This window comes from Malaclemys terrapin, chromosome 8, assembly GCF_027887155.1.
Source record: "Malaclemys terrapin pileata isolate rMalTer1 chromosome 8, rMalTer1.hap1, whole genome shotgun sequence".
In the NCBI taxonomy this organism is placed as follows: domain Eukaryota; kingdom Metazoa; phylum Chordata; order Testudines; family Emydidae; genus Malaclemys; species Malaclemys terrapin.
Window position 1 is genome coordinate 68462193 of NC_071512.1, and position 26938 is coordinate 68489130.

At 41.0% G+C, this 26938-nt stretch overlaps 1 protein-coding gene across 3 annotated transcripts in view; it reads right to left on the bottom strand.

Annotated features, from left to right (window-relative positions):
* The window catches only part of EEIG2 (EEIG family member 2), a 52373-nt gene that overhangs the window by 10513 nt on the left and 14922 nt on the right, over window positions 1-26938 (bottom strand). For all 3 annotated transcript variants that reach the window (XM_054036569.1, XM_054036568.1, XM_054036570.1), the window contains exons 2-6: window positions 14681-14801; window positions 11672-11701; window positions 10949-11065; window positions 9347-9393; window positions 40-146 (exon numbers count right to left, since the gene is read on the bottom strand). In XM_054036569.1, the coding sequence (XP_053892544.1) occupies window positions 40-146; window positions 9347-9393; window positions 10949-11065; window positions 11672-11701; window positions 14681-14801 (422 nt within the window). The remainder of the gene's footprint in view (window positions 1-39; window positions 147-9346; window positions 9394-10948; window positions 11066-11671; window positions 11702-14680; window positions 14802-26938) is intronic.

The following is a 26938-nucleotide window of genomic DNA, read 5'->3' on the forward strand; positions in this document are numbered from 1 at the left end:
GTCTCAAACAACAATAAAACCAATAGCATTATTTCATACCTGATACACCCAGACGTACCACTTTCAAGTTCTCTCCACCTTTCCTGTCTTCATGTAAAGATTCCGATTCTCCAGCAATTGAGATGGACATTCCTGTGGAAGGAGGCCTGTAAGCAAATGCACAGAGATCAGGGTTTGCTTTTATCTGTGCTTCTGTCTTTTTGGAAGCATCATCGTGATTTGGGTGGTGGTGGGGGTTATAGGTTCAATTCACATTGGACTTCACTGGGGCTTAATAAGATTGTAGTATCAATAAATTTAGGAACACAGTCCTCCAGTTCCCTTTGTCCAAAACTGTTCAAATCCAGGTTTCCTGGCAAAGTTCATCCATTTTCTCAGCCTTCTGGGGAGGACTGAAACTCTTGGAGGATCCATGAAAAAAATACAGATACATCTTGTTGACTGATTGTTGGTTGTTATTATTTTTTTTTTAATTGGAAGGGGAGGCGTTTGGTTTGGATTTAGTTTTTAATTAAAGTACTCCGAGCCCAGGATAGGCATTTTGAGTGTATACAAAATGTTTCTATCCTTGGCAGAACACACAGGTTCAGTAAGAATAACCAAGTGTCCAGTGTCCCCTTTCCATAACATTTACATTACTAGAATGTAAATTTGTTTGCAGGGATATAAAGTGAGGCACTTGACTCCAATTCTGACTTAAAACGTACATGTATTTTATTACAAGACATTATTAATTTGTTTTACTTCAAGAGAGCCAATGTGGAATGAGTGACATTTAATACCGCAGTACTAAGCTTATGATTACATGATAGCTGGCTAATCAAACAATAGCAGAGTTGAGTTGTTTGGTTTATTTCCAGCTGGAAATGCTTTTCATGGCCTGCCACAGCAATAATAATTTAACAACTGCCTCAATGGCCTCACCCACGTACATGGGTCTATGGACAATGACAAGGTGTAGCAGGCATATTTCCTATTAAATCTTAATCATAGGGAAGGATTTTTTTTTTTAGGTCAAATGCATACCTAAGCAATAGGTTTGCTTACACACATCCTCTCCCCCACAAGTAATGGGCATAAAGATACATACAACCAGAAACAGTTCAAAATATGAAAATGTAATAACTGAGCTATCCCATACAAAATATTCAACCAACATGCCAATTTTAACTATACTCAAAGAGATACAGTTTATTGAACACAAACTGGTTTCGCTACAGAAGAGTATCTACCGCAAAATCATGGAGTCCGAGAGCCTCTGTGCTGTTGAGGCGGAGGAAAGTCTCAGGGAAGGAGAACATCAAACAGGAGCAGAAGGAAACGATCCCATAGTTGGGAACCTCTTTCCAGATGTCATGCTGTCCTCTCACACTGAGGATACCCCTCTGAGGAAGGGGACCCGAGTTATTAGGAAGAGAGAGGTAATAGTAATGGGGGATTTGATTATTAGCAATACAATATAGATAGTTGGGTTTGTGATGACCGAGAGAACTACATGGTGAGCTGCCTGATGGGTGTGAAGGTTGCGGACCTCTCGAGGCATCTAGATAGGCTTACGTGCAGTGCTAGGGAGGAGCCAGTGGTGGTGGTACACGTACGTAAAAATGACAAGAAGTAGGAGAGAGATCGTGGAGGCCAAACTTAGGCTGCTAGGCAAAAGATTAAAGTCCAGGACCTCCATGGTAACATTCTCTGAAATGCTTCCAGTTCCACACCCAAAGCGAGTTACACAGGCAGTAGCTGATTTTCATTTGATTAGAGAATTTGAAAAAAGTTTCCATTTTCTAAGAAAACAGCCAGCTAATCAAAACAAAACTAAAAACAAAACCCCACATCTGGATCAGCTACAATATTTGCTGGGTTTGATTTGAAAGTTTAGTATTCCAGGAAAGAATTATATCATCAGTTTGGAAGAGATCAAGACTGAATCGTTTTGTCAAGCCATTGTGAAGTAAAATACAAGTTTTAACACATAACCAAGAGATTCTTTTTGCCTTTATTGCAAGCCCCTAACATCAATTATACAACAGAAAGAGACTTTATAGTAGTCCTTTAACAGGGCTTTAGAAAGCCTGATTAAATTTTTTTCTGGAGACAAAGTTATCCATAAATCTCAGATACACTTTTTATGGCAAAACAGAAAACTCAATTTAAATGTTGATTTCAACTTTATATGTACTAGTGTACAGAGAAAAGGAATAAATTATTTTATTAAAAAACAGGCTAGAATTTAGTAGTCCTTTGGGAATCACTGCTCTGAGTAATATCAGGTTAATGCAATCAGTGCTAGTGACATATGTAGACATGTGACAATAAGTAAATATAGGAGTGTGCAATAAACAGAGATAAAACAAACTCTGCCCTGCTAAACAAACTAAGATAATACATCTCCTGTCCACTAGGTAGTGGGTGAAATCCTCATCCTTCCACTCAGGCCCATTTATACCAGGTTAAAAAAGGGGCCAGAGCAGGGTACAAGGGCTCTAATAGCCCTGGATCTGACCCGGGAGAACTCCCGCACTGTAGGAACCAACGAAGATTGCAGGCGGGCCATACTCCAAGGCCACCCTCTGAAGCCTTAGTGTAGGGGGAATATGGCCACAGCATGTAACTCTGCAAAGATTCTGGTTGCCATAACTTAAACAGCCCCTAACTGCTGTCTGCATTACATCAGAGTCTGCTTTGAACCTTGGAGCAACCCAGAATCTGGAGGGTGCAAATGGTAACCTTAAAGCCACATCAGCTCCACACATCACATTAGGCTGAGAATACTGTGCTGTATCTTTTAGAATCCAGTCCAGAATATCTCCCATTTTATTTTAATACTTAATTTTTTATTAAATTTGTTTTATATTTTACACAACAAATAAACTAGGGCTGTCAAGCGACTAAAATAATCGCGCAATTAATCGCACTGTTAAACAATAATAGAATATCATTTATTTAAATATTTTTGGATGTTTTCTACATTTTCAAATATATTGATTTCAGTTACCACACAGAATAAAAAGTGTACAATGCTCACTTTATATTTATATACTTTCAAGATAACACTGAACAGCGCACTGATCTACAGATACCCTCCCACCAACAACTCAGAAAGAAGAACTCCACATGGACTCCTCCTGAGGGTCGAAATGACAGTCTGGACCTATACATAGAATGCTTCCGCCGACGTGCACAGGCAGAAATTGTGGAAAAACAACATCGCTTGCCTCATAACCTAAGTCATGCAGAATGCAATGCCATCCACAGCCTCAGAAACACCCTGACATTATCATCAAAGAGGCTGATAAAGGAGGTGCTGTTGTCATCATGAACAGGTCTGACTACCAGAAGGAGGCTGCCAGACAACTCTCCAATACCAAATTCTACAAGCCACTTTCCTCAGATCCCACTGAGAAATACACTAAGAAACTGCACCATCTACTCAGGACACTCCCTACACTAACACAGGAACAAATCAACATACCCTTAGAGCCCCAACCGGGGTTATTCTATCTACTACCACAAACCTGGAAATCCTGGACGCCCCATCATCTCGGGCATTGGCACTCTCACTGAAGGACTGTCTGGATATGTGGACTCGCTACTCAGACCCTACGCCACCAGCACTCCCAGCTATCTCCGTGACACCACAGATTTCCTGAGAAAACTACAATGCACTGGTGACCTCCCAGAAAACACCATCCTAGCCACCATGGATGTAGAGGCTCTCTACACAAACATCCCACATACAGATGGAATACAAGGTGTCAGGAACAGTATCCCTGATGATGACACAGCACAACTTATTGCTGAGCTCTGTGACTTTATCCTCACGCACAATTATTTCAAATTTGGTGACAATATATACCTCCAGACCAGTGGCACCGCTATGGGCACCCGCATGGCCCCACAATATGCCAACATTTTTATGGCTGACCTGGAACAACACTTCCTCAGCTCTCGTCCACTCATGCCCCTTCTCTACCTACGCTATATTGATGACATCTTCATCATCTGGACCCATGGGAAGGAGACCCTGGAAGAATTCCACCATGATTTCAACAGCTTCCACCCCACCATCAACCTCAGCCTGGACCAATCTACACGGGAGGTCCACTTCCTAGACACCACCGTACAAATAAGCGATGGCCACATTAACACCACCCTATACCGAAAACCCACCGACCGCTACGCCTACCTTCATGCCTCCAGCTTCCACCCCGGTCATACCACACGATCCATCGTCTACAGCCAAGCACTGAGGTACAATCGCATCTGCTCCAACCCCTCAGACAGAGACCAATACCTACAAGATCTTCACCAAGCATTCTCAAAACTACGATACCCACACAAGGAAATAGAGAAACAAATCAACAGAGCCAGACGTGTACCCAGAAGCCTCCTGCTACAAGATAGGCCCAGAAGAGAAACCAACAGAACTCCACTGGCCATCACCTACAGTCCTCAGCTTAAACCTTTCCAACGCATCATCAGTGATCTACAACCCATCCTGGACAATGATCCCTCACTTTCACAGACCTTGGGAGGCAGGCCAGTCCTCGCCCACAGACAACCTGCCAACCTTAAGCATATTCTCACCAGCAACCACGCACCGCACCATAACAACTCTAACTCAGGAACCAACCCATGCAACAAACCTCGATGCCAACTCTGCCCACATATCTACACCAGCAACACCATCACAGGACCTAACCAGATCAGCTACAACATCACCGGCTCATTCACCTGCACGTCCACCAATGTTATATATGCCATCATATGCCAGCAATGCCCCTCTGCTATGTACATTGGCCAAACTGGACAGTCACTACGCAAGAGGATAAATGGACACAAGTCAGATATCAGGAATGGCAATATACAAAAACCTGTAGGAGAACACTTCAACCTCCCTGGCCACACAATAGCAGATGTAAAGGTAGCCATCTTACAGCAAAAAAAAATTCAGGACCAGACTCCAAAGAGAAACTGCTGAGCTCCAGTTCATTTGCAAATTTGACACTATCAGATCAGGATTAAACAAAGACTGTGAATGGCTATCCAACTACAGAAGCAGTTTCTCCTCCCTTGGTGTTCACACCTCAACTGCTAGCAGAGCACCTCACCCTCCCTGATTGAACTAACCTCGTTATCTCCACACTGATTTATACCTGCCTCTGGAGATTTCCATTACTTGCATCTGAAGAAGTGAGGTTCTTACCCACGAAAGCTTATGCTCCCAATACTTCTGTTAGTCTCAAAGGTGCCACAGGACCCTCTGTTGCTTTTTACAGATTCAGACTAACACAGCTACCCCTCTGATACTTGACACTTTATTTTTTATTACAAATATTTGCACTGTAAAAAACAAATGAAATAGTACATTTCAATTCACCTCATACAATTACTGTAGTGCAATCTCTTTATCATGGAAGTTGAACTTACAAATGTAGAATTATGTACAAAAAATAACTGCATTCAAAAATAAAACAATGTAAAACTTTAGAACCTACAAGTCCACTCAGTCCTACTTCAGCCAATTGCTCAGACAAACAAGTTTGGTTACCATTTGCAGGAGATAATGCTGTCCACATCTTGTTTACAGTGGCACCTGAAAGCGAGAAGAGGCGTTCACATGGCACTGTTGTAGCTGGCGTCACAAGATATTTACGTGCCAGATGCGCTAAAGATTCATATGCCCCTTCATGCCTAAACCACCATTCCAGAAGACATGTGTCCATGCTGATGATAGGTTCTGCTCGATAACGATCCAAAGCAGAGTGAACCAACGCATGTTCATTTTCATCATCTGTGTCAGATGCCACCAGCAGAAGGTTGATTTTCTTTTTTGGTGGTTCGGGTTCCGTAGTTTCCGCATCAGAGTGTTGCTCTTTTAAGACATCTGAAAGCACGCGCCACACATCATCCCTCTCAGATTCTGGAAGGCACTTCAGATTCTTAAACCTTGGGTTGAGTGCTGTATCTATTTTAAGAAATCTCACATCGGTACCTTCTTTGTGTTTTGTCAAATCTGCTGTGAAAGTGTTCTTAAAATGAAAGTGTGCTGGGTCATCATCCGAGACTGCTATAACATGAAATATATGGCAGAACGTGGGTGAAACAGAACAGGAGATATTAAACTCCTTGGGAGAGAATTGTGTCACAAATGTAATTAACACTTTTTTTTTTTTTTTTTTAAAGCATCATCAACATGGAAGCATGTCCTCTAGAATGGTGGCCGAAGCATGAAGGGACATCTGAATGTTTAGCATCTCTGGCATGTAAATACCTTGCAATGCTGGCTACGAAAGTGCCACGCGAATGCCTGTTCTCACTTTCAGGTGACATTGTAAATAAGAAGCAGTCAGCAGTATCTCCTGTAAATGTAAACAAACAAGAAGTAGGACTGAATGGACTTGTAGGTGCTAAAGTTTTAAATTGTTTTGTTTGAGTGCAGTTATATAATAACAAATCTACATTTGTAAGTTACACTTTCATGAGAAAGATTGCTCTACAGTACTTGTATGAGGTGAATAGAAAAAATACTATTTCTTTTATCATTTTTATAGTGCACATATTTGTAATAAAAATAATATAAAGTGAGCACTGTATTCTTTGTATTCTGTGTTGTAACAGAAATCTATATATTTGAAAATGTAGAAAAACATCCAAAAATATTTAATAAATTTCAATTGGTATTCTATTGTTTAACAGTGCAATTAATCGCAATTAATTTTTTTAATTGCAGTTAATTTTTCTGAGTTAATCACGTGAGTTAACTGCAATTAATCAGCAGCCGTACTTAATTCACAAGGGGACTGACTTTGATCCAGATTAAGGCTCAGAAAGCAGGAAAATACAATTAGAAATCTTCAAAGAGAAGACATCTGAGACACACTGACAGAATAAGAAGGTAGACATCAGATTTTTCAGATTCTACACTAGTTTTTAATCTTTGAGTGTCACCTAAGGTTTTTCTATCTTGTCCCATTGGATATTGTTTGAAAGGACTAAAAGAATAGTAGCTAACACTATAAACTGAAGAATTCTATACAATATTTTGAGTTTGTGCTCAGCGCAACATACTGTTAATAGAAACATATCATGTAACAGAACCACACCCCATCCTTAACTAGTTTAGTTAGATTATCTGTCTCTCTCTTCCCCCATTAATTATAAAGTGTCCATTATCCTGGACTTAAAGCTTTGTATGTAAACAGTGGTTGAGCCTAAAACTGGCAATTTAGGATTTCAGTTCAGTTCAGAGAGGATTTATAAATCATCTAACATCTAATTTGAAGTTACAAATGTGTACATGACATCCAAAAGTCTTACCAGTTCAAAATACTGTCATTTTTTTAAAATGAAGGCAAGTGTATAATTTTGCATTGAGTGTTAAAAGAAAGCAGCAGAAGCATACCATTAGGGGAGGGAAGGAGAGATACTTCTTAACATGAACTTTGAAGGATTAATGTTTCTCCTGCCTATCCCTAAACAGCAGCTCTTTATTTTGGACATTGCTGAACTGGCTCAAGCGTCATGATTTTAAACATGTAACTCCTTTTGATTTGCAGTTACTTCCACTTTTTGACAAAATATTCTGAGAGATATACATGTAATCAAACATTAATGTTCCAAAACCATGTTAAATTTAAACTAAAAAAGTCACATCTAGAACACTGCATTTACAGGATGTAATTTCATTTGAACAGCAGCCTGGATTGAATAAAAACCTCAGTACAAATAAAGTTCAAATTACTTGAATGGTTTAAACATAAGCCGGACAGATCTGGTTGAATAAGACAAAAGTGTTTAATAGCTAAGGCTGTGAATCATTCATGGAGGTCACGGAAGTCACGGCTTCCGTGACTTTCTGTAAGCTCCGTGAATTTTGCAGCTCTGGTGCGGCTGACCCCAGGACCACCGCAACAGCTGGGGAAGCCCCGCACCAGCCACTGTCCTGGTGCTGCCCCAGGCCGCTCCCCCCTAGTGCTGCCCCAGGCCGCTCCCCACCCGGACCAGCAGCGGGGGGCCCCCCGGGTCGCCCCCCCACTCCAGCAGAAGCATTGCCCCACATTGCCCCACCCCAAGCAGCAGTCTTCAGGAGCACCCCCTTTCTGGCAGGTAAGATTTAGTCACAGGTATTTTTAGTAAAAGTCATGAACAGGTCATGGGGCCGTAACTTTTTGTTTATTGCCTGTGACCTGTCCATGACTTTTATTAAAAATACCCATGACTAAAACGTAGCCTTATTAATAGCTTTTAAGTGCAACTAGAAAATCTTGCCACAAATTTCAAAAAGCCATTTGGAACTAGAATTGAAGATAGCTTGTCATTTTTAAGAGATTGAAAGCGCTTTGTACATCTTTACAAGCCAGAAAAGTAGCATTAGGTTTTGTACTGTTCTGGTAATAGTGGTAGGCCTTACAATGATGCGTCTAATATTTAAAAGCTTTTCCATTTAATGTTAATGAAAGTGGTCTCAAAAAAGCACATTTTAAAAATAAAAAACTAACCTTCAGAGTCCTACAAATATGATTTATGGTGGTAACGCTAAATAGTATCTCCATTCCTACTGACCAGGTTATCTAAATTGTGTTTAGCAAACTGTGGCTTTGCTGGAAATAGGAATTTTCCCAATTGCACTGTTACAATTAGGCCACCCGCCAAGCTTGTATGACTCAGAATAAAAAGGAAAGAAGGCAAAATTTATCGTACTCACAACTACATTTTTCCCTAAGGTGCAGCACATGATTTTCTGCTATGTGGTTAGCTGCAGAAGTAAACACACAATGAAGTAGAGCTATTGTATTCCCTTAGCTACAAATCAAACACAGATCCTTGTTACAAAGTGAGTATTTTCCTCACTACCACCTCCCTTCCCAAAGAAAGCATGACGACATTTTTTGCTATCTTACACAATGGCCTTGGTAACAAATCTTTTTTATATGAAATCAGATCACACAGACTTTTGAATTTTAAAGAAATCATTTATAAACCTATGAGGTTTAGTTACTGAAAGATGTAATAGCTTTTCTAAAAACGTAGGCATCAATAGAGTTCCTCTCCACCAACCAAGTTTACATAGGCTTTGTGCAGGGAACAGTATTTGCCCTTACACGTTTAAAATTTGATATATATTCAAGTAGAGAATATAAAGTATTTCAAGGCAATGAAAAAACTGCCTCAACTACCAGTATTTATATTCTGTTAGTCAGTATTCAGCTACCATGTAAATTTTCCATGTTTCTTTAATATTGTCACTTTGAAGATAAAGATTTGGACACGTACAACTTTAAACAAGAGTTGAGCCACTAAATTACAACTGAAATTCCAGACCCCATAGCATTCATAAACTTACGTTTTAAAACATGGGTCTCCGGACATTAGCTGCATGCTGATCAATACCTACAAATCAGGAAAAACAATACACATAAGCAAAACAAAGAAAACACCATAAGTCAGCAAAGGAATTGATCTGTGATGTTATATGGTGTGTCAATAAGTAATACTCATTACCAAATTTGCATTTAAATTGAAAATATATGTGTGTGTATACACACACACACACACACACACACAGGATGGCCACATGCTTCTGTAAAGAAAACTAATTGTGTCCAAAATAATACTGGTACAGAAGAGAGAGTTAAACCGCTATAAATCTTACATGGCAGTCTTTTAAACAACTCCAAAAGCTACGAACTAGTGTTTGAAATCAGTTACATTATCTCATTTCTACCTTACGATTCTATAAGAGGACACAAGACAATACAATAAAAATAAGTATCAACAGTAGGGGGTTCAAGAGAGAGAAGGACTGTAGGAGATCTCGTCCATCCCCCTAGATCAACAACATGAATGTACAAGGAATTCCATTTGCACATACACCAGCAGCAGGCACATTACTCCACCGAATCATCATTTATTAAGAGTTTCTTATTAAATTGTCAAGAGAAAAACTGGTTGTGCTACCATCATTGGGAAGGTCACAGGTGAAGGCAACCATAAAGGCAAATAATGTCATCAAACATCCATAAACACGGCAAGTCAGGACTCATTTGACCAAAAAGTTGACATCACCAGCAGCGTTTTCATGAATGTTTTCTGGAATAAAGAAACATGTTCTGGAGGAGCCTAGGACTGCCCCAAACAAGCAGAAACTGAAGACCTAAACTGTATAGTTACCTTGTGACTGATCAATCCCAGTGCCCCAACATCACAATTTAATCAAATTACACAAATCTGTCCCAAATTCTACTGATCCAAATGGATTAGAACAGAAAAGGATGGTGGTTCTAGATCACTCTCAGGGGTTCAAGATTTCAAATATTTCCACAAATTCTTTGGCACTGGTTAGAGAGTGAGTGGAAGGGGATTTCCACCTCCCATCACAATCCATGACTGAATGTTAAAGCTGGCTCATTCTTTAGTTGGCTTGCCTAATTCTGTAAAGAAAAACTACCCTGAAAAGAACTAACTGCATAGTTACATGAACATATAACTGTTACAGTATTTATATAAACTATGTCTACACTAGACTCCGATTGTCTTCTTATATTGAATTTACTTTGCATTGCCAATTCCTATTGGAATAGGAAACTAAAATTAATTTAATACTTAAAAATGGTTCTCCAATATAGCTCACTTATCAGAGTTCCAAAACCGGCAAAAATAATCCACCAATTTGTTGCTTGTATGGATTTCACTTGGTTCTCAAAAATAAAGCTGAGATTGTCACTACATTATATTACTTACATGTCCAGTCTTCCTCTAGTAAGAGTGATTACTGACAGAGAGGATGTTCAGCAACAGCAAATATATTTTAAACCTTGTTAAATGCTTGGCTGTCATGTTTGTGGTTTTCAGTTCCACAACATATTAGTTCCAGTTTTTCCCTTATGCAGTTAATAGAAATGCACTTTTACCAAAGATAATATGATGGGAAAAAAACATGAATTACTTTGAGAATGGAATTATCCTGTCTGGTATTTTTGGTATCATAACCTTCCAATAAACAGCGACGAGTGGTATTTCCCGATCCAGCAAACTCTGCAAGGTTTAGGTCTGCAAAGCCCAGCTATTAAGAGAGAATGAAGAGTTAGATATCGTAGTATAATCCAGGGACACTTACTGTATGCACAATAATTAGTATTCATTATTAGCCTTTAATCACACTTGAATTAGAATGACTGCTTCATGCAGAAGGTATGGACTCAAAAAAAAAAAAAAAAAAAAAAAAGGAAGGAGGAAGTAGTTACATTAGAAAAGAAGAGAAAAAAACTGGTCTACAAAACCTCATAAATATTGTTAGAATTGATACGGTTTAATATGATTAAATGCCAAATGCTGCTCAGCTGTACTCTTAGTTTCAACTTACACCTAAAAAACCCTAGGAAGGCTTTTTAAATATTGAAAATCCCATACACACAAAAAATATAGAAGTAAAGACTTCCATCATTCTTGAGAGGCAAAGAAAAGCGAACTCCAAGAGAGGTGGGGGGAGATTTAAGTATGTCCAACCTACCTCTCAAATATCAGTACTTACCCAAAATTATCTTCCAGCTCATCTATTTTGTAGATCAGAATGATAGGTATTCTAGCCTATTATTAAGCTAAAATATGTAAAGAGCATAAGAGAGCAAGAAGGAAGTATCAGTTTATAGAACAGATCATGTCTATTTACCTTTGCATATGCCTTTCCACCTTTTAACTCCTGCAAAAAGAAACATACACTAGTAACTAAACAAGTCATAAAAATTTAAAATATTGCCTTTTTGAAGGAATCCAACATGTACACATATTTTAAGAGATATCTGAACATAATATTGCCATAGTATTAGTCTATTATATTGCTAATTGTAACAGGAAGAGACCTTGTGTGCTTCTCCCAGCTTCTTCTCAAGCCTACCCAGGGACCCCATCAGGAAGCCAAGAAAGATCACCAGGAGGGGAGGGGAGAAGTAAACTGCAGAAGCCTAACTTCTCCCCATCCAAGTGATGAAGGGGTGTGCATAACCCCCATCACTGTGGGACTGACCAACTACATACCCTGGTTTGTGAAATAAGCATTTTTGCAAAAAATAAATTTCAAACACCTACCCCTGAATGTTGAGGAACCAGCTAGTAATTAAATAAAAATGCAAAAGTCCTCCAATTTATTTTCTAATGCATGCAGTTGGAAGGTTCCCAAAAAAAATCCCTGCTGCCTTCACAAAGTCACCTCAGGATAGATGGACAGCTGTTCAGTGCTACAGCACCAGTTTGTTTCTGCTGCTAGGGGTAAGGCGTGCAGGAGATGCACCTCTGGAGATCAGGAAAATCAAGCTAGTACATGGCACGAGTTCAGGGCCTCTAACGGTATGTCTACACTACAGCTGTGAATGAGTTTCCCAGCTCAGGTAGACAGACTTGTGGTAGTGGGACTTGAGCTAGCATGCTAAAAATGGCTGTGTGGACGCTGTGATTCTGGCAGAGACTCAGGCTAATCACCCACGCTCAAGCCCACCTGAGCCACTGGGCTTGAGCTCAGGAAGCTAGCTTGTGTCTTAACTGGAGCCACAACCTCCACACAGCTATTTTTAGCACAGTACCTTGAGCCCTCCTAACACAAGTCTGTCTACTCCAGCTGAGAGGCAATTTCCCAGCTCCAATGTAGACATACCCTAAGCTTGCTACTTCTTGCTCTTGACTTCTATGCACTGCATCAGTCACTGACCAGGAAGAGTTGGGCTTTTCCCAGGAAGAAAGTGAAGCCAGCTGTTACTGGATGAAAGAATAACCAGTTTAAATATATTTCTGCTACTCGTCCTTGAGTTCTTGTTGAAAAGTGAAGACATTACTGTTTCCTCATTCTAATCTTTTCAAAAGACTCTGAATTCCCACAGCAATAGAGAAGATCTGTTTGTGGCAGAGTAGAGAGATGCAGTCACCTTGTTACAACTGACAAAGGAACAACTGAACACATTCAATCTGCAGGCTCTTAAAAATTTCTGCTACATTTAGTACCTTAATATAATTGAAGGCAAGTTTTATAACTTGAGAGTTTTATCCTTCTGTAAGTATGTTGAAACTGCATCTGCACTGACCTACCTTGGTTATGTTACAACATAAATTATGAAAAGAAAGCTATCAAACAGGATAACTATCTGAAAATACCAGTGCGTATATAAAACACTATGAATGTTCCTTTTGAAATCATACAAATGCTTTGTGCTTCATATATTAACATGGTACTTGAAAAATCATATAATGAAAGTAGCAACGTGCTTATACTGCTCAAGTTGTGAACCAGCAAAACCACTTAAAAAGAGTGCTAAGGATGTTGGACACAGGAGGCGGTTCTTAATTCAGAATGAATTTTAAAATTAATCATGGCTGTTATGCCATTTAGCTAGCATAAATTAAGTTCACAGTTACAGCTCCCTCAAATTACAATACAGTAACTCCTTGCTTAACATTGTAGTTATGTTCCTGAAAAATGCAACTTTAAGCGAAACGATGTTGAGCAAATCCAATTTCCCCATAAGAATTAATGTAAATGGGGGTGGGGGGTAGGTTCCAGGGACATTTTTTTCACCAGACAAAAGACTATATATATACACACATATATATACACACATATATATACACACATATATATATATATACACACACACACACACACACATACACACACACACAAAGTTTTAAACAGACAACTTAATACTGGTACACAGCGATGATGATTGTGAAGCTTGGCTGAGGTGGTGAAGTCAGAGGGTGGGATATTTCCCAGGGAATGCCTTACCACTAAACAATGAACTATCAATTGGCTGAGCCCTCAAGGGTTAACTCGTTGTTAATGTAGCCTCACACTCTACAAGGCAGCACGAATGGAGGGAGGGAAGAGAGCATGGCAGACAGACACACATTGTGTGCGTGTGTGTGAAATGCGCATTGCTCCTTTAAATACGCTGACCCCACTCTAAGTACACTACCTTTTTAAGTTGATCAGCAAGCTGAGACAGCAGCTTCAGCCAGGAAGCTCCTCTGTCCTGAGGCCTGTCGTGTGTCCTCCCCTGCTCAATAGGGGATGGGGTAAGCAGGCTGCAGGAGAAAGGGGGGGGGGGAAGGGGAACACCCTGACATTAGCTCCCCTCTTCCCCCCCATCCCTCCCACACAGCAAGCAGGAGTCTCTGGGGAGTAGTTCCAAGGCAGAGGGCAGAAGCAGCACATAGCAGTGGGGGGAGGGACAGCTGAACTGCCGGCAATTGATAGCTCGCTGGGCGGCTGCCGCACAGGGAACTTAGGGGAGCGGGGGGCTGCCGGTCCACCCTGGTTCCAAGCCCCCACCAGCTAGCTCCAATGGGCTGCTCTTCCTGCAAGCAGTGGACAAAGCAGGCGGCTGCCAAACAACGTTATAAGGGAGCCTTGCACAACTTTAAATGAGTATGTTCTCTAATTTATCAGCAACGTAACAACGTTAACTGAGACAACTTTAAGTGAGGAGTTACTGTGTGAATTAGAGTTAAGTAAGCAAATGATCAGATGACAAAATTATGTTTACTACTACTGAGTATTTTACCTGGCTATAGCTACAGTTCATTTTATAATGTCTGTTAGCTCTATAAAAATAGAGAGGACAGTAGTAAATGATCAGAGCTACAGTGGAAAAAAAATTATGGTCTAGAAGAGGAAAAATGCTGTTTTTACCTTCCGTACAGATACTCTGCAGATGCAAGGATCCAGAATGCCTGTAGTGGCACTGGCACTCATTTTACACATAAATAAGAACTTCTTCTTCCAGTGAACAGAGTTTGCCTGCACGACCTCTCTGCAAAAAGGAGGGGGCGGAGAAGAAAGACAGCCATTATAAACAAACATCTAAAAAACAACATATGCAGTCAAAACCACAAAAGACCACTGGACAAATTTGAGTAATATGATAGATCCAGGTCAGTTGGGTACAGCAGAGTAGCAGAAGGCAGATATACTGGCCACTGGATTAACAGTTTTCTGTTCCCTGACTGACCAGAGCAGGGGCTGCTCCAGGCTAATGAGAACATCTGACTCCAATTAACCTGCAAAGAGTCAGGTGAGGCCATTAAGCTAATGTGACCACCTGACTAATTAAGCAAAAAGAAGAACAGGAGTACTTGTGGCACCTTAGAGACTAACAAATTTATTAGAGCATAAGCTTTCGTGGACTACAGCCCACTTCTTCATATGCATCCGAAGAAGTGGGCTGTAGTCCAGGAAAGCTTATGCTCTAATAAATTTGTTAGTCTCTAAGGTGCCACAAGTACTCCTGTTCTTCTTTTTGCGGATACAGACTAACACGGCTGTTACTCTGAAACCTGACTAATTAAGGCCTCTCTGATACTATAAAAGACTCACTCCAGTCAGGCAGAGGAGAGCCAGGGAGCCAGAGAAGGGGAAGTGTGGCTGAAGGGCTGGTTAATGAAGACATGCTCAAGTAATTGGTAAGGGAGAAGTAGGAGAGCTGTGAGGAAGTGGCCCAGGGAAATGTAGCAACTCTGGCAGTGAAAGGTTGGCTGCCAACAGCTGCTACCATTAGGCTCCCTGGGCTGGAACCCGGAGTAGAGGGCGGACCTGGGTGCCCCCCAACCCACCACTACAGGAACACCTCCTAGGAGGGGAAGTCAGGCCCCTGTCAGGACAGGAGGCTAAACTATTCTGAAACAAGCCCCTAGGGACAACAGAGACTGGGAGTTCTCTCAGCAACCTCCTTGCTGGCTTATGATGAAAAGGGCTCAGTAGACTGTAACCCTGGCCCTAGAGAGCAAAGGGCTACGTGGAGGGTCGTAGTGAACCACTGAGGCTAGCATATACCGCCTAGAAGCACAGGACCCGTGGGGACAAGGTCGGAGCTCTGCCACAGTAAACATTGAGTTGAAGTGGCACAAACATGAATCACTATCAAAAACTTGGTTAAAAATGTCTATATATGGTGAAAAATTAAAACTTTCTTCCTTTTTTTTTTTAAAAAAAAAGTCTAACCATGTTTAGTACTTTCGGTGTTTAGTACAGCTCTTGTGACAGCCACAATGCAACATGCTGGGTGGAAAAAAAATTGACAACTAAGTTCATTTTCATAGAAAAGCAAAATGAAATGGTTGAGATGCATCTCAACCATGCAAGGGTACACAGACTTGACACTAAGAAGAAAGATGACTAGACTAACTGTTAGGACAGCAGTAATGGAAAGGATTTTATTTAAATTAGTTCATTTACTGTGCCTAAAAGTGAAGAGCTAAAGCCAACTAGCTTAAGTTAGGCATAACATAAGGAGGAATTGTACAAGTTTCTCCACACAGTTTGTGCAAGACTCATCAATCCTGATATGTAACATCCCTGCTATTCCACTGAGGGCTCCAACATGACTGGTAGCCTCTAAAAACGACTCTTTCCATTTGGCAAAACTAAGTTAGTAAATGGAGCTTTGATGAGACCCGAGCAGAATTTCAATCCTTATCTTACAGAGATAGAAGACAAGTGCATTCACCCACTGCATCACCTGAGAATTTTAGACATTTAAAAAAAAGGCAAAACACACATACATAAGTGTTATTTGATTTTGTTTTTAAAGACTATTTGAAATATGGCAAATAGCTGAAGTTCTGTCCAAATCTTCCATTTAACCTCAAGACAAATCCAGCACAGGAAGTGGAAGTAGAAGCTTCCCTACACTCTTGTCAGTGTGAATCACTCCTGACGTGGACAGGGGAAAATATAGTTCGTTCTTACCAAAACAGAGAATTACAATCATGAGCTTTCCCTCTAGGTACAATACCAGGGATTTCATGTCTGAGGGAATAGGAAGGATGCAGTCTTTCTAGCTCATCCTTTAGGAGAGTTTTCCTGGTTACTAGCAGTTGCAGACCTGCCAAGTGTCAAGCACTGGGAATGACATTCCTGTCTGCAGGCCCTATCTCATGCATCCAGTAGGGACTAAATAGGGTTTTCTTTACCATTAATCCTGACCACTGCAGGCCTATCTGGCTGGTTTCTCATCTCCGTGGCAACTCACAACCTTCATGGACTCCTTGACAGCAAGGAGATGATGGATGCTTCAGTGCGCTCTTCTCAGTAGAAGGTGGACAGGATGGTATCAGAGGCCGACGTGGATGGGAGAGTGGCTGAATAGGATAGGGGCAGATGGCCAATATGGAGGCTATTAAGATCATATGCAGAAGGGGAGAGGCTCCCCAAATTCCTCCACTAAACTCTAAATACCGCCATCCACCTTGTATGACAACCCCAGGCTTCCTCTCAGGAGTTCCTCCCAATTCCTGTCTGCCCAGCTCTTCAAGTTGCAGCTCGCTTGCCTTCCCCCACAAACCTTCCCACTTCTGAGGGGTGCAGAGAATGAACTTCTACCTTCCCCAACACCTGCTCCCACTCCTTGGGAAACCCTATAGGAAGAATAAGTGGCTTGTCACTGGTGAGAGACAACATACATGAAGCAGCACAGAACTTAGCATCTATGCAAGTTGTTTACTTTCTGTGGCTAGATAAGAGATAACAGAAATTATCCTCCCCCTCCAAGAAGCTACAAAAGGCAAGAATATCCTCCACGTTAGAATTCTCAGTCTGCTTTTTGGGGCTCAGGAACGTCAGGGGTGAGAAAGGTAGGAGTAGGAGAGAAATAAACTGCTTTTTTGATACATCAGGTGCCACTGCCAGGCTCTTACTTTCCTGCCCAGTTTGGCCTGATTTTGGGGGCAACGAGGATTATATGCGGCTTTCTGCAGATGCATACGTCTGACAAGATGCTGTCTATCTGGGGCTTCTCCTCTATCCCTGGTTAGGGGCAAGGTGGCTTAGGCTTGCCTTGCTAATTGGTCCCAGTTTCTTCACAGTAGGGTGACTAGACAGCAAGTGTGAAAAATTGGGACAGGGGTGGTAGGGTAATAGGAGCCTATAGAAGACACCACCCCAAATATCAGGACTGTCCCTATAAAATTGGGACATCTGGCCACCCTACTTCACAGCCATTCCCAGAACAGTCTGTGTATTACAGTCCTGGCACTTCAGGGGCTTTGAGTCTAATTTTTTGACAATCACAAATCAGAACAAAAACAATGAAAGAAAAAACAAACAAACAAACAAAAGGAACTGTGACCATTGCCTGTGGGGGAAGACAGATGATTGGGGAAAGGAACCTTCCAGAAAGACAGCAGCTGAGGAAAACATGCCAGAAATTCTCAATCACACTTGGCTTTGCTGCCTGATGGTTTTGTGGAAAGTAGGAGCAGACAGAGGAAGAGCACAGGCCAGATTTTGTTAAACAGCTTTTTGTTCTGTTTTGCTTATGCTGATTTTCTTTAAGAGGATGAACAGGATAAGGAGATACCTGAAAGTTGTATTATATTGTATGCCATCAAAAGAGGCTGTAAATAAGGCTTTACTTAATTCACAATATTGCAGATTCCGCACCATTAGGCTTCCATTGCAATTCTGACAGTGAGCCCCCCACTCTCAGTCCCTGGGTGGTCGACAGCAGAAAACTGCAGAAAAGTGATAATGGATCTTATTATTTGCAATAATGAAGTCCATTATTACTTTTCCATGATTTTCCATGGCTTGTCTGCAAACTCAGCTGCAATTCTTGGACAATCATCCCACGATTCAAGTAGGGCCTTAGCTATAAAATTATAAACAAAAATAATAATCCATCTGAATTTTCATATTTGATGTGAAGTTGGGTACTATTATTGCCCAAGTTTGAGTCTATTAAAATAAATGCTTAACTAAGCTGCTTTTACTTTCTGGGATATTTCAGATTGTGGAGCAACACCGCCACTGGTTTAGTTAGGCTAGACTGTTTGAATAACCTGAACAGTTGTCGGGGCTCAAGGGATAGCATATTTTGAATCCACTTAAGCATTTTCACTGCATCTTTTCCTCCTTTCATATTCTTTAATTAGTACTTTAACAGGTAATGCCCAAATGAGGGGAAATTCTTATGCTGCTATCCTGTAGGGTCTTTTCTGAAACCCTAACTATTGTATTTAATGCCCCACCTTTGCCTACAGCACGTGCAGTACTAAGGTAACTAGTGCTTCAAGATTTGACCCAATATTGGCACTAAAGAGAATTCAGCAGTCATATATAAATACAGGATCCCTTTCTTCAGTTTTCTTGTGGGAAGTCTTAAATGTTCCTGTACATAAGGACCTTATGAATTATCCTATCCTGATCTCTACTTCCCCAAACTTTGGTGGCTTTGTGGAAGGGTGTGCGGGATGTATCGAATAGTGCTGTCAGCTTTGGCAAGCTATTTTCCAAAACATGCAGTAACGATTTATTAAAAGCCAGAGGTAGCTTACAAGTACTGAAAATGATGGAATCATGTAACTGCGCCGATAAACCATTCATTCCGATACTGAACTCTTTAATTGACGTTAAAGGGAATTTACACATTTCTCTCTAAATAGTAATGAGCTTATGGATGAAGTCACAAAGAAATGCACAAAATAAATAGTAGCATGAGACAGTCATTTATTTTAATAGAAATATATTCAAATATAAAAACACTGATTTACTATTAAGATAATTAAATGAGTAATTGTGTTCTTTTCTTTTTAATTGTATAGTCTGAGTAAACTTTTCTCTTTTAGGTAACTTTACTTCTCTTTCTTTCATATACCCAAGTTACAAAAAGTGAAAGCCATTTAGATAAAACAAGAACTTTGGCAGGCTGTTTTAAGTGAGCACCAATAATTCATTTGCAGTATTGTTGTAGCTGTGTTGGTCCCAGGATATGAGATAGACAAGGTAGGTCAGGTAATATCTTTTATTGGACTAATTTCAGTTGGAGAGAGAGAGACAGGCGCAAACTTCGTTGGTGATTAATAGCCACCACTCTGAGTGGGGGGGTACGCTGATTTGGATAACGATACTGGACAGCTGATGGATTGAGTGACTAACAACAACTTTGTGTTGCTTCACAATGCAAAAACACAGCACATTTCTTTTTGCTAGATGGTCAAAAAAGTACCCGCCCGACCTTCGCTGGGTCAGTTCGCTAGGCGGCTGTTCACAACCAGTGAACCGTATAGTACTTGATAACTTTCCTCACAGCCAACATAGACCATCACTTATTCATATTGGGCTCTAGCCATGGGTGGCAGGTATTGTAGGCAGGGGGAGGCTGTGCCTCCCCCCACAGCCTAGCGTGGCCCTGCCTATGCTCCGCCTCCAGGCCAGGCCCCCTCCTACCGTTCCCAATGCTCTGCCCTGGCTAGCCCAGGCTGCTTGGGGCTGGCCAGCCTGCCTTCCGCAGGGGTCCTCGCCCCTCAGCTGCCCGGCACAGGGGCTGGGGGCCAGGGGCTAGTCTCCCCCAAACAGCTGGGTCACCAGCTGCCCATGCCTCCAGCTACACATCATTTGAAACTCAATGAAGCACTGGTGGAATTTCTGCAAGGCAGACAGAGAGAAGTTCTGTGATGCACTGGAATGTAATGTGGTTACCATTCCGTTGCATTGTATCCCAGTCAATGAAGCCTACCATTGATTTCAAAGAGCCATTTATAAAGCTGCATGCTTAGCTACACTGCATGGATTGTCATCCAATTTACACTCCTTGTCTGAATGCTGAATGCAAAGCCTTGCTCAGGACATTCAAATTATCTGGTGACCTGGATATCACTGACCACCTGACTGAGTCTCTGGAAGGACTCTACGGAGAAGCTTGACTTCACCTATTCCAGCCAGCTGGACACTGCTCAATAACCTCCAGGTCAAAATCGCCCTCTGGTTAAGCCCAGCAAGGTTGTAAGCCACCTTCTGTGGGTAGCAAAATGTCCCACTGGAGAAGCGACTCAAAACGCAAAGTATATGATGAATGGCGCCAACTTCAACATCAGAATATGGGTAGAAGTTAACCAGAGCTATTCATGGTAGACGAGCTAGATAAGGCCCTTAACTCTATCAAGCTAGGCACAGGGGCAGGTTATGATAATATCTTGCTGGAATTCCTCAAGCACCTTGAGGTTACAGTGACTTACTAACTTCTACATATGGGACATCAATGAGAAGTTACCACACACTCTGTTTCAAGCAAAGATTACTGCCATTCTTAAGCTGGGAAAGGACCCCTACAACATGTCAAGTTACCACCCAATATCCTTGCTGTCAGTGTGTTTTAAGGTGTTTGAGCATTTGATCTGCCAACAAATCGCTCTGGATTTGAACAATGTCTTCCAGGTTGAGCAGGCTAGGAAAAGAGGCAGCACCTGTGATCAAGTCCTGGCCTTGACCATCTTTATCAAATGGTTTTCAACAAAATCTAAAGACAGAAGCCGTCTTCTTAGATTTGACCACAGTTTGGCACAGAGGGCTTTTATTTAAACTCTCTCGAGTTGCCCCGCTTTGGGCAGTTGAAATAATAGAGTTCTTTCTCTAAAACAGGAGGTTTAGAATACACATGGGCAACTGCTGTAGCTTTTGGAAGTGTCAGATCCAACGGCCTCCCTCATACTGTTCAATGTGTAAATCAACCACCTGCCAGCTACACTCTCGCGTATCTATGCCATGACATCTGCTGCAGCTACCAAGCTCAGTCTCTCAGAAAGTGACAAGGCCTTGAATGAAGATATGAAGCTTCTGGCAGACTATTGTAGTCAATGGTGCCTGCAGCCGAGCTTTTCTAAAACCATTTCTACAGTATTCTATCTGCATAATGCAAGCTCAAGCCGCGAGTTAAATGTTTCCCTCAATGGTCATTGCCTGCAGCATGATCCAAACCTAGTTTACATCAGTGTGATTGGATAGGTCATTAACATATCACAACCATTTGAGGACGACCGCAGTCGAAGTCAGCAGTCAAAACAACCTGCTCAGAAAATACTGGTCCACAATTTTTAAGAAGTAGTCTGCTCTAGAGATAAAAATGTGCTATTTATTATGTATTTTGATGTGCTGAATTCAAATATGACAATTAAAACAACTGATTGGCTACTGTTTCTAAGATATTTAAGTTTTTACATTTTATGTCTATGTATATTGTGTAGATAGTAGAGTTTTAATCATAAATTGTAAACCTAGGTCTTTTCATGTGTTTATGGTTGCTTTACATGATAATATTTCACCTGTCCTCTTTATGTAACACTTTAAAAATCAGCAAAAAGGTTATATAAATAAAATGTATTATGAAACAAAAGGCAAAAAACTATTATGTACATAGTTTATCCTATTCAGTGTCTACTCGGCACTTCTTGGCTTGTCTCTTGTATTCATTAAATGGAGCATCTCTTGTCACCGTCCAGCAATAGTCTGCAAGCATTGATGGGCTCCATTTGCCCTGATAGCGTTTCTCCATTGTTGCAATGTCCTGGTGAAATCGCTCGCCGTGCTCGTTGCTCACTGCTCCGCAGTTCGGTGGAAAAAAATCTAGATGAGAGTGCAAAAAATGTCTCTTTCGTGACATGTTGCAACCAAGGCTTGTGTGTGCCTTGAGAGGTTTTCCACCAACAGCCTGTAGTTGTCTGCCTTGTTGTTTCCGAGAAAATTTATTGCCACTAACTGGAAGGCTTTCCACGCCGTCTTTTCCTTGCCACGCAGTGCATGGTCAAATGCATCATCTCGAAGAAGTTCACGCATCTGAGGACCAACAAAGACACCTTCCTTTATCTTAGCTTCACTTAACCTTGGAAATTTTCCACGGAGGTACTTGAAAGCTGCTTGTGTTTTGTCAATGGCCTTGACAAAGTTCTTCATCAGACCCAGCTTGATGTGTAAGGGTGGTAACAAAATCTTCCTTGATTCAACAAGTGGTGGATGCTGAACAGTTTTCCTCCCAGGCTCCAATGACTGTCGGAGTGGCCAAGCTTTCTTGATGTAGTGGGAATCTCTTGCACGACTATCCCATTCGCAGAGAAAACAGCAGTACTTTGTGTATCCAGTCTGCAGACCAAGCAAGAGAGCAACAACCTTCAAATTGCACAAAGCTGCCACTGATGTTGGTCATAGTTTATGCACCTCAAAAGTTGTTCCATGTTGTCATAGGTTTCCTTCATATGGACTGCATGACCAACTGGAATTGATGGCAAAACATTGCCATTATGCAGTAAAACAGCTTTAAGACTTGACTTTGATGAATCAATGAACAGTCTCCACTCATCTGGATCGTGAACGATGTTGAGGGCTGCCATCACACCATCGATGTTGTTGCAGGCTACAAGATCACCTTCCATGAAGAAGAATGGGACAAGATCCTTTTGACGGTCACGGAACATGGAAACCCTAACATCACCTGCCAGGAGATTCCACTGCTGTAGTCTGGAGCTCAACAGCTCTGCCTTACTCTTGGGTAGTTCCAAATTCCTGACAAGGTCATTCAGTTCACCTTGTGTTATAAGGTGTGGTTCAGAGGAGGAGGATGGGAGAAAATGTGGGTCCTGTGACATTGATGGTTCAGGACCAGAAGTTTCATCCTCTTCCTCTGACTCAAGTGAGAATGATTCTGGTGCATCAGGAACCGGCAGTCCTTCTCTGTGGGGTACTGGGCGTATAGCTGATGGAATGTTTGGATAATGCACAGTCCACTTTTTCTTCTTTGACACACCTTTCCCAACTGGAGGCACCATGCAGAAGTAACAATTGCTGCTATGATCTGTTGTCTCTCTCCAAATCATTGGCACTGCAAAAGGCATAGATTTCCTTTTCCTATTCAACCACTGGTGAAGATTTGTTGCACAAGTGTTGCAGCATATGTGTGGAGCCCACCTCTTGTCCTGATCTCCAGTTTTGCAGCCAAAAGAAAGGTGATAGGCTTTCTTAACCATAGTGGTTATACTGCGCTTTTGTGATGCAAAAGTCACTTCACCACAAACAGAGCAGAAGTTATCTGCACTGTTCACACAAGTACAAGGCATCTCTGCTCACTTTGGCTAAACAGAAACGTGTCCCTTTGCAAAATCAAACACTGACAAATAAGAGAGCACGACACTGTATGATTTCTAGAGCTGATATAGGGCAATTTGTTCAGCAGAGTGATGTAAGCTTCGTTATGATTGCATGACTTCTAGGAATAACATGATGTATGACGCAATACCAGCTTCAGATTGCATCATTCATTGTTTTGCCTAGAAAGCAAGTACTGTCCAAACCCAGTCATAGATTTAGTTATAGATCCAGTCAAAGATGTATTTTAACCATTTCTGGTTTAAATTGAGATCCCTTTCCTTTATAACTCACTTATCCTCCGCCATTCCCAAGCCAAGGGTCGTATATACTGATCCAATAGCATATCTTGAAAACTAGAGCCAATCAACAATTTTAAGCATCATTTTCATCCTCAGTGACCCAGAATTAGTAAAGTTTGACTACATTTATTTCAGAAGCATTTTGGCTGTAGAGCACTGAAATTGGCCTGTTCAACCTGGGGTGCAAGCGCCCGACGCTTAGATCATCAGCCCTTGCCCTCTGCTATACAACAGCAGATTACTGTGCTCTTGTCTCATGTCGCTCATCTCACATGAGGCTGGTCGACATAGAGCTTAACAAAACTATGCGTATTGTTACTGTGACTTTACAGGCACCTCTGTTGCCATGGCTATCGATACTTAGCAACATAGTACTGCCCTATATTCGCCATGGAAAGGCCTCTGTCACGCTGCTTGCCAAGTTCCATGAGAATAGCAACCTGCCATTTTATGCAGACCTCTTCAATCAGGTACTGGGCTGATTATAAATATTTGCACTGTAAAAAAGATAAATCTACAAGTCGAAGCATGAAGGAGCATAGGAATGTTTAGCTTATCTGGCATGTAAATACCTTGCAATGCTGGCTACAACAGTGTCATTCGACTGCCTCTTCTCACGTTCAGGTGACACTGTAAGTAAGAAGTGGGCAGCACTATCTCCTGTAAATGTAAACAAACTTGTTTGTTTTAGTGATTGGCTGAACAAGAAGTAGGACTGAGTGGACTTGTAGGCTCTAAAGTTTTATATTTTGTTTTTGAGGGAAGTTATTTAAAAAAATAATTCTACATTTGTAAGTTGCACTTTCACGATAAAGAGATTGCACTACATACTGTACTTGCATGAGATGAATTTAAAAATATTTTTTTACAGTGCAAATATTTATAGTAAAAATATAAAGTGAGTACTATACACTTTGTATTCTGTGTTGTAATCAAAATCAATATTTGAAAATGTGGAAAAACATCCAAAAATAGAATACATTTAAATTGGTATTCTATTATTGTTTAACAGTGTGATTAAAACTGTGATTAATCATGATTAATTTTTTTAATCGAGTTAATCGCTTGAGTTAACTGCGATTAATTGACAGCTCTAGTTGCCAGGCTTTTAAGTTGTTTGTTATAAAAGGATGGAGTAAAGATGCTCTATCCATTGCACATATGTATCATTAAACTGATGATTTTACAAAGTTTAAAGGCTATAAAAATGTGGATTCCTACCATAAGGGATTTCCAAAAAGCACCATTTATTTCCCCTCACACGGATAGTTACACCTATCCATTTCAGAGAACCACTAACATTCCATTACACTCCAGTAACAAGATAATCAAAACAAACAAACCAAAAAAGCCTTATCCTAGCATATATAGTTTAAAAAACAAAAACAAACAAAAAAAACTTTTGACTTGAATGGTTCTTACTTCAAGTGTTCCACATGCAAATTTTAGGTTTACTGAGTCTCCAGAGAATTCATACAGGGCATGTTTTAATATTTGTGATTTTTCTGCAGACACTATCAGTACTCAAGCAAACAAGTCAATAAACTGTTATAAACGTCAACTTTTAAGAACCACATCACAATTTCTGAGACTTCTTATTTCATGTGCAAAGCTTTCCCCACTATACACACAAAATATTGATTGGTTGCCATGGATATGAACTCAGATGACTACTTGGTAACTATGACTGTGCTAATGGACACACTGGTGAAAGCCTTCTGTTATGAGTCAGTTTCCTGTGAGCCTCATTGCATCATTTCACCAGGTAAAAAGCAAAGACAGTTGTTACTCCTTGACAAATCAAACGCAGTTTTGTAACTAATGTTACAATGTTAAAAGAAGATGAACACTGGCAGTAGGAGTAAGCTAAGACTGATGCAAAGCAACAATCAATATCAAACTTTACATACAGGAAGGATCATAACTTATGCCATGCTAACTTGCAAATAAACTGATTCAAATAAACTATATTTGGTGATTTGCTGACACTTTCATGTGGCATAAAGCCTCAAATGTAGGACTAACTGTAAATACAGCTCTTCTCCAGGCCAGCATTGTATGTCTGATGCAGAGCAGGGTTATTTTTTCGTTTTGGGGATTCTGTAGTAGATAGGCCTGGTTTACACTACAGAGTTAGGTCAACATAAGTCACCTTGCATCAACCTATTTCTGCATATGTCTAAAGGCAGATTTGTCTCTGGCAGACCTCAGTGCCCCATTACAGCAACACAGAGTGTAAACACTGTGTGACTTTTGTCAATCCTAATAGTCCTTGAGCAGCTGTTTCACAATGTCCCATTCCCTACAAAAGTGACTACTCTGGTCACAGTTGTAAATTCCACTGCCATGGGCCACCTTTTAAAATTTCCCATATGTTTTTTAAATGCCTTTTCCTGCTTGCCAAAGTGGGCAATAATACTTACACAACCAAGATGAGCTGCTAACTCTATGCACTGGGTGGACTCCTGCCTGGAGAAAACAGGAGGTATTGGATCTCCTGGGCCTGTGGGGAGAAGAGGCTGTGCAAGCAAAGCTACAGACCAGCTTTGGAAACATGGACATCTATAAAAGGTTGCACGAGGAACGCAGGCAAAGGGGTATGACAGGGATCAGCAGCAGTGCCGTGTGAAAGCGAAGGAACTGTGGCCGGCATACCACGAGGCCAACAATCAATCTGGCGCTGAGCTGCAGACCTGCCACCTTAACAACAAGCTACATGGTATACTTGGCAGAGATCCCA